General features: G+C 37.0%; 1 protein-coding gene across 5 annotated transcripts in view; it reads left to right on the top strand.

Annotated features, from left to right (window-relative positions):
* The window catches only part of GOLM2 (golgi membrane protein 2), a 31,629-nt gene extending 23,608 nt beyond the window's left edge, over window positions 1–8,021 (top strand). For 2 of the 5 annotated variants that reach the window (XM_037910088.2, XM_037910087.2), the window contains 2 exons: window positions 1,722–1,889; window positions 6,513–8,021. In XM_037910088.2, the coding sequence (XP_037766016.1) occupies window positions 1,722–1,889; window positions 6,513–6,583 (239 nt within the window). In that variant the 3' untranslated portion in view covers window positions 6,584–8,021. Of the gene's footprint in view, window positions 1–1,721; window positions 1,890–5,617; window positions 6,025–6,512 lie in introns of those variants that run through there. The other 3 variants (XR_006284176.1, XR_006284177.1, XM_037910091.2) reach the window with 3 other exon arrangements.
* Window positions 8,022–13,337: the final 5,316 nt, after the last annotated feature.

Below are 13,337 nucleotides of genomic sequence, written 5' to 3'. Positions count from 1 at the left end.
AAACTTAACACATGTACTTCTCTCCTGAGTTCTGACCTTTATTTGTTTAAAATGCAGTACCAAGAATACACGCAGTAATTAACTTAGTGCTAATTAAAGCAGTTGTCTCTAACATCTTTTCGATACATTCCGCATTTCACGCTCGTATCTAAATTTGACTTTTTTGCTTGTGAGCTGGTCATAATTTCTTCTAACCTGTTATATGAAACTATTTTTGTGAGTTGTCTTTTATATATGGATTATTTTTGAGAAGTTCTGAGAATAGGTCGGTACCGCTCAATAGACATGTGCACTACCTGTGATTGCTCAAATAGGAAACATGGTATTGTTTCTGTTTCCTGTGGGTTTTTTGTTGTTTTTTTTTAAATAAATGCATGTAGTACATACCTGTGCATGTAATCTTCCAATTTCCTTTCTGTGGACACTTGTGCCAGTTAAACTCAGATTTGCTTTCTGTGAATCTTAGTGCAATAAAAAAGATGTACAAACATAGCTGAAGAGAACTCACTTAAAAATTCAAGCAAATATTTGTGGAAAACCTTACTCAGTATTTGCCAATCTCTGTTAATCACATGTTACTGTACACAATGAAGCATTAGCTTTTCCTAAAACAATGCCACTCTGTCAGATCATCCACTGCACGCACACTTTTCTCTTATACTAATGTTGAAGTGGCATTCTCCCATTCAGTTTTTCTGCATTTAATTGCTTTTTACATATGTGACTTTTCATCTGTCATGATTGTGGTATAATCAAATCTCAATTTTCTGCTCATCTCCAATATATAAAGATTGTATTGCATTTTAATCTAGTCTCCAGTTGCAATCCTTCCAGGTTCATATCTGCGAATTTGATTAGCATATTGCACTCCCTCCTCCAAGTAGTTGACAAATTTATTGAATTGTAGTGGACTCGGACCCCCCTGGATACTCAACTGAACACCTGTTCTCAAACCATTCATCTTTCCTCATATATTTTTAGTTTGTGTATCCGTTTTGTAGTTCCAACTAATTCACATTTTTGTAGTACTTTATTTCATTGTGGAACTATTCCTCATACCCGTTTAAAAGCTTAAGAAGATATTTACTATATTTTCGAAACCTTTAAATCATAACAAGAAAGTTAGTATAAAGATATAGTAACTACATAGTTCAACAAAAATATTCAAGACTCCACACAGATCTTTGTTGGATTGGACCCACAGACAGCATGATGCACTCAAGAGACTAGCTGAATTCCTTTTGAAGTATTTATACTTCACCACTGTGAGCAGAAAACCACCAATGTGCTTTCTAAGGAGAAGATTTTTTGAATTTTTGCCAATGTGATGGTAAAAGTCAGGCAAATCTAAATTCAGAATTCTTCATTGTCATGGATAAATCCTGGCATTCGAGGAAAAGTGAATGGTATTTCTGGGTCTTCATATATGGAGCCTTCTATTTAAACACTTTTTTTTTCTCCAAATTGTGAAGCCCATAGTAACCAAATGCTGTAAGAGCTAGCTGGCATGTGCCACTGACCAGCAGAATTCTCCAAACTCCTTTTTAAATAATCAAGTAAATCTTTTTGCATGGAGATGTTTTCATAAAACAGTATTCGTTTTTCACAACTGACATGGCTACGAGGATTGAAGAATCTAACCTATGATCTGCTTTGTTAGAATCCTTTCTTTTCTTTCCTTTCCTCTTTGCTTCTGACTTAATCCTTTGCCTACTTCACAGGCCGATTCTTTGATGAGAATGAATCCCCTGTTGATCCGCAGCATGGCTCTAAATTGGCGGATTATAATGGGGATGATGGTAACGTGGGTGAGTATGAGGCAGACAAGCAGGCTGAACTGGCCTACAATGAGGAAGAGGATGGTGATGGTGGAGAAGAAGACGTCCAAGGTGAGCTTGGGCCTTGTCTCCATCCCACTAAAGAAAAATCTACACTGAGTTTACTTGTTGAATTTGTGTACAGCTTCAATATTACTAGCTAATCAAAACTGCCTTAGCATAAAAGAAATGTTCTTCAGGCAGTCTTTCACTTATGTCTATACTTACTGTTTCAAAACCAACCTTATAACGGTTTTCAATACAGTATATTTTAACATTGTATAAATCTTTGAAAGAATCTGCTTTATTATGCTAGTAAAGTTAGCATGACTGAAATTTCAGGAACAGTTTTATTTGCCTGCAATAATCGTGAAGTCTCATAGCTAATTATTTTGAACATACATGCTTCTGCATTTATTAAAACAATTTCAAAGGCATATTAACATGTATTTTGAGACTACTACTTATATCTATAGTATTCACAACTATCTTAGGGTGTTATATGTTTGCTGATCATAAAATTTATCAGCACTTAGTAGCTAAAACTATACTAAACATTTTTGTGCTTAATACACAGATTCAACAGACATTCAATTTACCCTATTAACTTCAAAACTAGTTAACTCAGTGATAGTCTAATATCCACTTATATGTGCATGCCTCCATCTTTTTCGTTCTGCGGGCACTTCAGTGTATTGACTCTTCATTGCATGTTTCCAATTACACTATTAATGTTGTATGGTAGTGTAGTAGTAGTTTGTGAAAAGTTTGCGCAATTTCATGGAGAAATTGTTTCAGGTACTAAATATATCTCCAGCTAAAACAAAATTGCATAAGACAAAATATTTTGAAGTTTTATAGGTGCCTCTTCTTGATCATCTTATTGTAACCGCATATTCTTTTCCTGAAAAGTTCCCAGATCACAGGGTTTGTACAGCAGGAAATAAATTTGAAAGACTTTCTTCTAAGCGTAGTTAATAGAGACCCTAAATATGGTTAGAACCAACCGACTCCTGTAGCTGTGCACTTAAATATGCATCATGCTGTGGCCGTGTTGGCGTGGGGAAGCTAATGAACAGGTGAAAGAGTACGTAAGTACAGATCAGAACTTTGAGCAATGAATTAACTTACTGACAAACAAAGCCTAGTGCTGCTCTTCCAGCATGAGGCTCCTGTTCTTGCAGTTTTGATCAGCGCTGACAGGTGCATTTCTAAATGCTCTGGATTACTGTCTTCTGTTTCATCTGAATAGGGCTGCTATGTCTTCAGTTCTAACTGTCTGTAAAACCCACTTTGTTTCTTCGATTTGGAGATATGACCAAGTAGAATACATAGCCTGTTTATTTTATTGCCATTGACTTATAGAAGTATGGGATTTCTGCTCTTAACCATACATCTTGTAAAGTTAAGGAAAGAGTTCTATCTAGACACTCATGTGTAACTGTCTAAACCATGCATCCAGATTTTCAAAAATAGGAGCTTAAAGTTAGGCTTTAGTCTGGTTTTTGAAAAGAGATGAGCATCCAACAGCTCCCTCAGTAGGTACTTGTTGGATGCTCATCTCTTTTGACAGCTCAGGCTGGTGACTAAATATGACTCCAGTTTTTTAAAACCTTGGCCATATTGCCTAGCTTTTCATTTTAGTCCCTACAATACTACGACCACTCTTAAATCTCCTCAAAGTGCAAGTTTTCTGTATTCTACTCAGTACAGTCCCCTCTCTCTCTCTCTCTCTCTTTACTGCTGTGCTCTATGAATCATAAATTAGAGATGGGGGAAAAACTGATTAGGTCATCTAGTCCGATGCTATGGACGAGTGCAGGATTGTTCCCCCTGCAGTATGCAGCTCTTGCTCAACTGAATAGATCAGTGTGTGAGTTCTTAGGTTGGATTCAGTTTTGACTGACCTTTCAATACTAACCCAGTGTCATAGTGGTTTGTATTCTACAGAGCAAGTGATGAGATTGAGTACACATAACTTGTGTTGCATGCCATTATAAACAGCATATTTTAGTATACTATTCTGTACACTAGTTCTTACAGCACGATTCTATAAGGTATGTTGGTGGGAAATTGAAAAGTCAGAGGCACAGAGAGCTGTGGTTAAATTGTATTTATTCAAATAAGCCTTGGGTTGTAAATTGCTTTAACTTGTTTGTACTTAATATCGATTTGGATCAGCTGGTGGCAAAGAGAAATTGCTTTGTAAAAGTCTTGGATGTTTACAGATATGATGCCTGACAATTCAGTAATCTGGGTTCTGCGGCTTTATTTTGGACTAGCAGATAGGAAACTTAGATTTTTGGAACTCATACCGTATACATCAAAAGTGATAGTGGGCTTAATTTTTGTCAGTAAAGGTCAGTGTGTTAACTTGTGAGCATCTGCCTGAAAAGAAGAGTAGCAGATATGATCTCTACAGGTTCAAGATGAAAGAAGTGGCTTGGAACTGAAGGGAAAAGGAATGACAGCTGGGTATTTGCTCTGTTTTTCTGTGTGCTGGTTATTTGCCTGATTTTGGTGTACAGATCAATGGCAGGGAAAAGCCAACAATACTTTGCTCAGGGGAAGCATTAAAAATGTGTTTAGTCAACGCGCTTTTTGGTGACATGGCTTTATTGTTGTAATGAGTGGAAGGGAAAAATCTCAATGGTCTTTGGCTAAAGTGAAGCCGAAATGTTTTTGGAAAATATTCTGTGGCTTTAAAGGCAAAGCAGAAAGTATTGTAGGTACAAACAAATCAAGTTAAGCAGCTCTTGTTTTTTATCACAAAATGTTTATATTCCAGGTTGTATTTAATAGCAATATCAGTGTTTGAAAATTTCACATTCATATAAGAGACATCACCCAGGGGATGCAGTCTTCTTGAGTGGCTTTAATTGTTTAATAATTCTTGACACCTGTATTATGAGTCTTTGGCTCAACTGAAATACCCCTGAACCAAAGGCAGCCTGGTTTCATTGTAATGCGCATTTCACAGAGGTTAAATTTGAGACTTGGACTACTGCAGTATGTAATATGACGGTAAGACTCCTTCCAGAATTGTTAGAAGGATACTACCCCTTAAAACTGACACTTTCCAGCTTGCAAATGCAAAGTACTTTAGGAAGGAAGATTTCAGTGTGAACTTTCTGAATAAGACACACTTTGAGGAAAGATCTAATTAAACCTCTTCCAGCAGTCAAACTTGCCCATGTTACTTCTAGGAATGGGAAGGATGCAACAAATTTGGAGAAGGGGAGCTCTAAGCTTTGAAATATCTTTCAGAATTTGCCATTGCTGTATTTGGAACTTCAGCTTTCTTGGTTTGAAAGCAGGAAGGAAAAGGCCAGAGCCCCATGTTAGGTTGGAAAGAAGAAAAAGAACAGGACAGTAAAGTTTGACAATTGCTGTGGTAGGCTGTTAGGGTATTGGAAAGTTCGGTGAAAGTGAGAACTCCTCTTCCCTTCCAGTGGTTGAGGATGAGGTTACGAATCTATCAAAAGCCTACCAATCAAAGGCTGATATGAAGGATACAATCCTCTATGTGGTGTTCACACATGGTATCTGATTAGAAATTCGACCACTTTGCAGCATCTGGAATTAGCAGTGGGGTTGGGCATTTCCCTTGGATCTCACCCTCCAAAGAACTCTTTCATCTCTACCTCTGGCTAATGTCTGGCTTAAAATATTTTTTTCCCCCAAGTCCTGAGCAGGTAAATGTCATAAATTACATGGTGGATATCAGTCAGATGATAACCTTTCTGGATAACTGCATTCATCTTTTGAGCAGAAAGGGATAACTGAGAATTTTATCATAGGCAGTATGATGACATTGAAGATGAACACACAACAAAGATTGAATTGACCTGAAGACGAAAGAAAAATATAAAAACCGTATTAGAGCTAATATATAAAATATAAGACTGAAGCTTAGAGTTTGCTGTTTAAAGACTTCATAAGACACTGTACTATGGTGTCTTAGAAGCACAAATGTGAACTTTAAAATAGCAGACTTCAAAAACACTGATTAAAAGTACAATTTGAAATACTGGGCATGGATTCCACTGCTTCACAATTGACTGTGCCAAAGATTTTTGGAGTGTTCCTCCTTTTTATGCTCATGAGGAAGAGAGAGAAGAAATGTATAGCTTGGTTCATTATCAGACCATATACAGCTTTTTTGGCAGTGGGAGCTAGAGGCAAGAGTGTAACTTTTCTGCATGAGGTACACAGTTCTGTTGTGTGGTGTTTTTTTCTTGTAATGCACTGTCTGTGAAGGTGGGGGAAAATGGAGAAGGCACAAAGTCTCATTCTTCTGGAAAGGATTTGGATCTAATAGGATTGTCTGGCACATTTAAAAGGGACATTCTCAACTGATAAATATAACCAGTCCTAGAATGTCTTAAAATCAATCAAATCTCTGAAACTCAGCACTCCAAAATAAGGGTATCTAGCACCATCAAAATCCCACTTCTTCAGCAGAGGCAACCCAAAAAATGAAGACCACTGGGTTTGTAATTAGATATAGCCATCATGGCATCTCTGGCATGTCTACTCTATTCTTGTGAACAGGCAGATTTAATGTGGTGTGCACCCATGTCAGTACCCACATATATCTGTAACCGGATGTGTTCTGGAAAGCTATTTTTAAATGAGTTTCAGTAGTGATCATTTAGTTGTATATTAATTTGGATCTGAATATTTCAATTGCAGATGATGAAGAGAAAGAACTTCAAATGGACCTTGGAGACTATAGAAAGTCACGCTTCAATGATGTGCTTTAAAGCCTGAATTAATATCTAAGAGAATTTGCAACAGAACTGAAGCACTGCAAAACTGAACCATTTTTGTTTCAGTAATCCTTAAGATGGTAATAAAGAAACAATAATAGGGTTACTTAAAATAAATTTACTTAATGTTAGTTAAGTAATGGAAGGAGACATAAAATGCTGTGTGTATATATGTACATAGTTGTACTATTGCAAATTGTATTATCAAAATGACATTTCTGTCCTGTTATAGTGAGCCAATTAAATTTAAAGACTGTACCTTACCTGTAATCTTTGCTTTTAAAACAAACTAATATATTATCAATTTAGGCTGAATTGTTTCTGCGAATTAGGAAATCTTGTAAACTGGAGAACTTGTACAGTTTGTATCTTACATATGGAACAAATATACTGTGGAAACAATTGGACAGCCGAAGGACTTCTTTTATACAGGAATATATCATCTGTATGAATGAAAATACCCCTTTGTTTTCCATGGGTGCTGTATTTTGTATTTTGCAGGTAAGCTTTCAATTGAGACAACTGAATGAAATGTGTAAAAATATTTATGGGTTGCACCTTCCTTAATAAATTAAGGACAGAGATAGGTGACTGAAACATTCTACAGCAACTTTCCAGAAATCAGAGCCATTTAATCCTAGCACACAGTGACCAAAGTTTATATCCATAGTTGGAAATCAGTGATATTAGAGTATTAGTAACTTCATCCATGATGGAAGAGGTATGGCTAGCTGATTTCACCAGTCAAACTAAAAGCTGAATCAGTATTTTAAAACTTCCCTTAACAAAGCTGTAGGAAACTTATTTGCTAACACCTTTAAAGGGTACAAGTGTTTCTTAAATTAGAAGTAGTCTACAACAGTTCTGTATAAATAGCTCACATTAGAGGAAAACTAAAGGAAAGTATGTGCAGTCTTTGCAATCACGAGATATAATCATATGAACCCTCTTAATTTCATGAACAGCTCAAGTCTGTCATTTTAATTTAAAGTTTAATACTCTGATACAGATCTCTTCAAACATTTGACATCTGCACTGTTGCTTTTCTATTTCAGAAGAGTTTGTACTTGTTTGTATTCTGGGTTGAAATACTTTCTGAATTCCACAGAAATGGTTTTGTTTATTTACAGTAAGTTCAAATTTAAGGTTATTAACGCTACCTGCCTCTCAAAAAGGGCTACTGGGAATAGAATTTATGGGGCCTATGACAGAGGTGATTGTACTTTGCTATCTCTGTACTCAGGTTCAAATTTAAAATAGCATCGTATTACATTTAAGGTTCATTGTGGTGATTAAGTGAACATTTTGAATAATTTTTTTGAGTAAATAGTAAAAGGTCATCAGGTTTTTTTACTTCAGTAACAAGTCGTAGTTATACAATAACTTCCTGAAAACAAAGCTTTGAGAAGATTCTGCTTAAGCAGCTGACTTTTTTTTTTTTTTTTTTTTGAAGACTTGAGCTTTGTCGACTTAAGCCAGGACTATTCATTACACACTTTAAAAATATTGCATGATGTGAGTATTTTCAACATGAAAATAAAAAGCTGAACCTGCTCAGTGAGATGCCATAACAATACCCCATTACGATACAAATCTTAAAATTCTAAATTTGCAGTCTTCAGTAGATAACACTGTACTTTGTACACTGCAAGATTTTACTTAAGATGCTTTCAAAATGTAACTTTTGTCCTGAATGAGGTGTTCAAGATTCAGTTACTGAAACCATTTATTGGGTTCTAATAAATTAAGTTGTTAAGTTTTCACTGTCTCATTATTGGCTTTGTGGGCTATTTTAGACAAATCATATGTATCTGAAGTTAATTCTTTTCACCTCGACTTCTTGTGTGTGGTGTTGGGTTTTGTTTGTTTTTGTACTGGATTAATGTCTTCATAAAAGTGATGGATTGCTGAATACTAGCCATGCGTAAGCAAATGCTGTGAAAGCTGCTGTTTATATGCCAACCAGCATAGTTATTTTGGATGAGACTATTCACTTGTGATTCTAAATACAGGATATTAACCTAGATTTTCATACGCAGAAAGGCTAGGCCACTGCAGAACCTAGCTCCCCTTCTAGGTTGGTTTAAGAAAGTTATAATTTTCCCTTAATACCAAATGCCGGAATGAAATGTGGACACGAAATATTTTAATGTCCTGAGAAAACAGTAAAGTAGGTGGTGTCAAGGCTGATTCCCCATTCTGACACTTTGAGTGCAGACGGTGGGGCCTGCAAGGATTTTAAAAATTAACGCTGTCTACTCGAGGCTGGTATTAAACTCCAAAGGTCACAGCTTCTCTCTGACCGTGGATGGGTAGATGCTGCCACTACCCAAGTGCAAAAAAAAAAAAAAAACCCTTTTGAGCAGTGGGTCTCAATCTTCAGCCTAATCAGCACAGCTGCGGCCCATGTGACATCCTCAGGGCCACACAGGTAGTATTGGATGTGGTCTACAATGGTAAATAGGTTGAGAACCACTGGCTTAGAGTAACTTTACTGATATGATTCTTTCCTTCTTTAATGAAACACCAACTTGACAACACTGCATATACCTATTACATAAATCTGTCACTATGTAACGCAGTTGTTTATTTTTCAGATTTAACTGTTCAGTCCTCTCTAAGTCTGATTTGTGTAATGGTCTCTCTCTGTTACACCATTTCATCAGGAACTCCACAATCATAACTTTCTTACCTACGTTTGGGACTCTGCCCCTTTTTGAATATTTATTTGTGAAACAATGGATTGTCTACTTTAAAAAAAAAAAAAAAAAAAAAAAAAAAGATTGGTCCTAGAAAAGATTTCACCCACCTTGTCTCATTTAAAAAAATGTCTTGCACCAAAATTGGGTGTAATATTCTGCCATGCACTGGCACATCTTGATATGGTTAGTAGCTCTGTCTGAACAAATATCCTATCTGGAATAGGTCTCAATATTTTACATCCTCTGTGGCTGCTGTCGCCTGGCAACATTTGTTATAAATGGAGGAAATTATGCAATCTGCCATTTTTAGACACTAGTAAAATCACTAAAGTGGATACAGTTCATATGGGATGGTTGGTGTACTCACCATCTAATACCATTCTTGCTGTGAATTATAATTAAGCCCCTTTGTTTTCAGTTGAATCTGATTTTTACGGGGAAAATTCCTGGGTTTTACAAGAAGTATGCATTTTCCAATTTTTACTCTACTTTTGTATCATTCAAATATATAAAAAAACTTATGAGGAAAATACAGTACATTGCATGAGATATTTATTATGATACTACATTTGTCTGTGTATATATGCAAAGCTGCCTGTTGAAGTAAGGCTCTATTGGTCCAGAAGATACACTTCAGAGCTTGTGTACCTCTTTGTTCAATGTGCGTATGTGCATCTGAACATACTGATGAATCTCAGGCCCCCACGTACACATTTCAAGCTGTTAGCAGATAACAGTTTGAAGATTTGATGCATGAAAATGGGAAGAAAATGAAAATCTATCCTGTCCATTAAAGTAAACCCTGATATTTATCCAGAAAAATTCCTAATTTTTTGCACTGATTTTCAGCTGGTTTTGTTGTAATAAACACCAGTAAATTCCTGTGGAAAACCAAAAACAAAGGGCCCTAATTGTAATGCAGGGGTAGTCATTGTCAAACTTATTTCATTTCATTTTTGTGATCTTCAGACAGATTCAGTATTGGCCAAACCATTCAGGTGACAGTGGCTGTCTGTCTACAGTAGTCAAAATGACTTGTCAGATCATAACCAGTGAGACTGCATTGCCCGGTCCTAACATTCAATGTCCTAGGCATGCATACAGGCCAATAATTTACATCATCTAGACAGGCAGAAGAAACTATAAATGTCCACACTTGTTCATGCTGTTTTAATAGGAAAACAGAGGAAGTTTCATGTTGGTACTGTTAGAAGGGATAACCTATTAACTCATTATGAGTAACTCAATTCTTCTTTGAAATAAGGCCCTATATTAAGAATTAAATTTAGGTTCTGAGGACAAAAGTAACAGGTATGGCTTCCGCAGTTTATTTCCTAGTTAATCAAAGCTATAGAATGACGATGAAAAATGTCAGAGTCTAATCCTGCCTCCTGGAGTAGGAGTCCAGAAAAACATAGTGCATGCTGATATTGGTGTCTGGATCTCTTACTGAGAGAATTCCACTTCTTGAGGGCTTTTAGCAGGGGTGCTCTGAGGAAGGTTCCAGCTATATTTGACTACTGTGGAGAGAGATTGACTATCCCTTTATAGCAAAGCGAGTACAGAGGTAGAAATCTCATTTTCTCCATAGTTCTGGAAAATATTTAATTACAAACAATAGAAACATCTTTTGGTGGTCACAGGGTATCAATTTATGGAACCTAATTTAGGTCACTGAGCACTTTACCCTTCATTCTTTAGTGAGCCAACGTTTAAAGAATTTTGTTCCTAATGTGAATTATACCGTCAAACCAATCCCACTTCAGTGAAAAAAACCCTGCATTGTTATGGGAAACTGTCAGTTTTTCTTTAGAGGCTATATGATGATCTATTCATGCCAAAAAAGACATTATTCCAGCCACTGCTTAAACTAGAAAAAAAGGAGAACAAAACTAAAGCTGTAAGCTACAATCAGCGGCACCTTCATTCTCCAGTAACTTCCAGAGTAGAGCAACAAAAAAGGTCTAGAAAACATGACCTCTCAGGGAAGATTGAAAAAACTGGGTTTGCTTAGCCTGGAGAAGAGAAGGTGGAGAGGGGACACGACAACAGTTTTCAAATACATAAAAGGTTGTTGAAGGGAGAAAAAATTTCTTTTTAACCTCTGAGGATAGGACAAGAAGCAATGGGCTCAAATTGCAGTAAGGGCAGTTTAGGTTGGACCGTAGGAAAAACTTCCTAACTGTCAGAGTAGTTAAGCACTCAAATAAATTGCTTAGGGAGGTTGTGGAATCTCCATCATTGGGGATTTTTAAGAGCAGGTTGGACAAACCCCTGTCAGGGATGGGCTAGAGAATACTTAGTCCTGCCTTGAGTGCAGGGGACTGGACTAGATGACCTCTCGAGGTCCCTTCCAGTCCTACGATTCTATGTGCTCAGTCCCATCCCAAATATAGAATTTATACTTTGGACAATAGCCTGAGTGGCTATAAGTATGGCTAGTTCAATCCTAATGCTTAAGCTAATTATATTGTGGCACCAATGAGTTCTATAAGTAACACTCTTGCCTGTAAAAGGGGTATTCATAGAGGAGATTCACTTCTAATCATAGAATCTTCAAACCACTCGCTCCAGCATGAGGAGAGAATGGCAATGCAGGTATATGATTAATCTGTTTTTTAGTCAAGAGGTTCTCAACCTTTTTCTCTCTGACACCCTCACAACATGCTGTGAAAATTCCATGACCCCGCTGGGCCACAGCAGCTGTTTGTCTGCATATAAAAGCCAGGGCCGGTGTTAGTGGGTAGAAAGCCGGGCAATTGTCTGGGGCTCCACACCACCGGGAGCGCTGCAAAGTTCAGTTGCTCAGGCTTTGACTTCAGCCCTGTGTGGTGGGACTTTGGCAACCAGGGCTACATAACTGTGCGGTGGGACTTCAGCTTTCTGCCCTGGGCCCAGCAAGCCTAATGCTGGCCATGCTTGGTGGACCCCCTGAAACCTGCTCGGGGACCCTGGACCCCTAGTTGAGAACCATTGTTTTAGATGGTACTAAGATAAGGTTCAAACTCTCAAGAAGTCTTAAAGGTCTAGAGCTCCCTAACTCACTATTGGAAGATTAATTTTGTAAATTTGACAAATTGCTGAACGCTTGTACTTCTTACTCATTTCAATAGATAAAAATATTTAATCTGACTTTTATGGGGAGTGAGATGTGAGTGCATTGCGAGATCTTATCATCCTTCAAGTAGATGAAAGGAGGAGACTGGTGCAAGGGTTTTTTAAAAAGTTTTTTTTAAGTAAGTGGATCAATTTTTAAAAAATATTTTAAAAAAATTAATTTAATCACAGGATTTTGCTACTGCAGAACCATTTGAGCTGACTGCTTTCCTAGGAGCAAATATAGAACAGAGCCTTTGAAATTTAGCTATGTTCCGTCCCCTGCTACAATTAAAACTGACACACAGTCAACAAAAACATAAGTGACTTTAACCTATCCAGTTTTTTAAAAATGGGTAGTTTAGAAATACCCAAACCATTCTTGCTAAGTCAGTATCAGTTTCCATGGAAATGGCAGCATACAAAACGGTGACAGATTTCAGAGACACTGCTTCTTGAACACCTGCTTGCCTAAAAACACCACCTAGACTTCAAAATTAAATTGATTCCCACAGTCTGTAGTATTAGTTTAAAAAGAAAAATTAAAACAAAGCACCTTTAAAGGACATCACCAGGGTTTTCTCTATACGTTGATGTAAATAAGAAAATAAAAATAGTCAAGCTAGTCCTGATCTGTGTGCGCATCATATACCCACACAGCTAGAATGGTATTCAGCTCATCAAATTCTTGTTTTAATGCCCACAACAAAGTACTCTCTCTAGAAAGCAGCTAATAGGACCAACTGGCCATCCTTTTTCAAAGCTTTACATAAATTCAAATTAGATTCTCTTACACTAAATGCTACATTCTTCCTCTAAAGCTTGTATCACTAACTGCTTGGCCTTGTCTACAGTAGGAAAATGGAAGCATGGCAAAAATGGCCACCTGCTCTACACTAGAGTGCTACACTAGTCCACAAAATATTTTACAAATGTTCCTATTGGTTGTC

Source organism: Chelonia mydas, chromosome 10 (assembly GCF_015237465.2).
Source record: "Chelonia mydas isolate rCheMyd1 chromosome 10, rCheMyd1.pri.v2, whole genome shotgun sequence".
Classification (NCBI taxonomy): domain Eukaryota; kingdom Metazoa; phylum Chordata; order Testudines; family Cheloniidae; genus Chelonia; species Chelonia mydas.
Note: the sequence above shows the minus strand (reverse complement) of the source record. Positions and strands in the feature narration are given on the sequence as shown.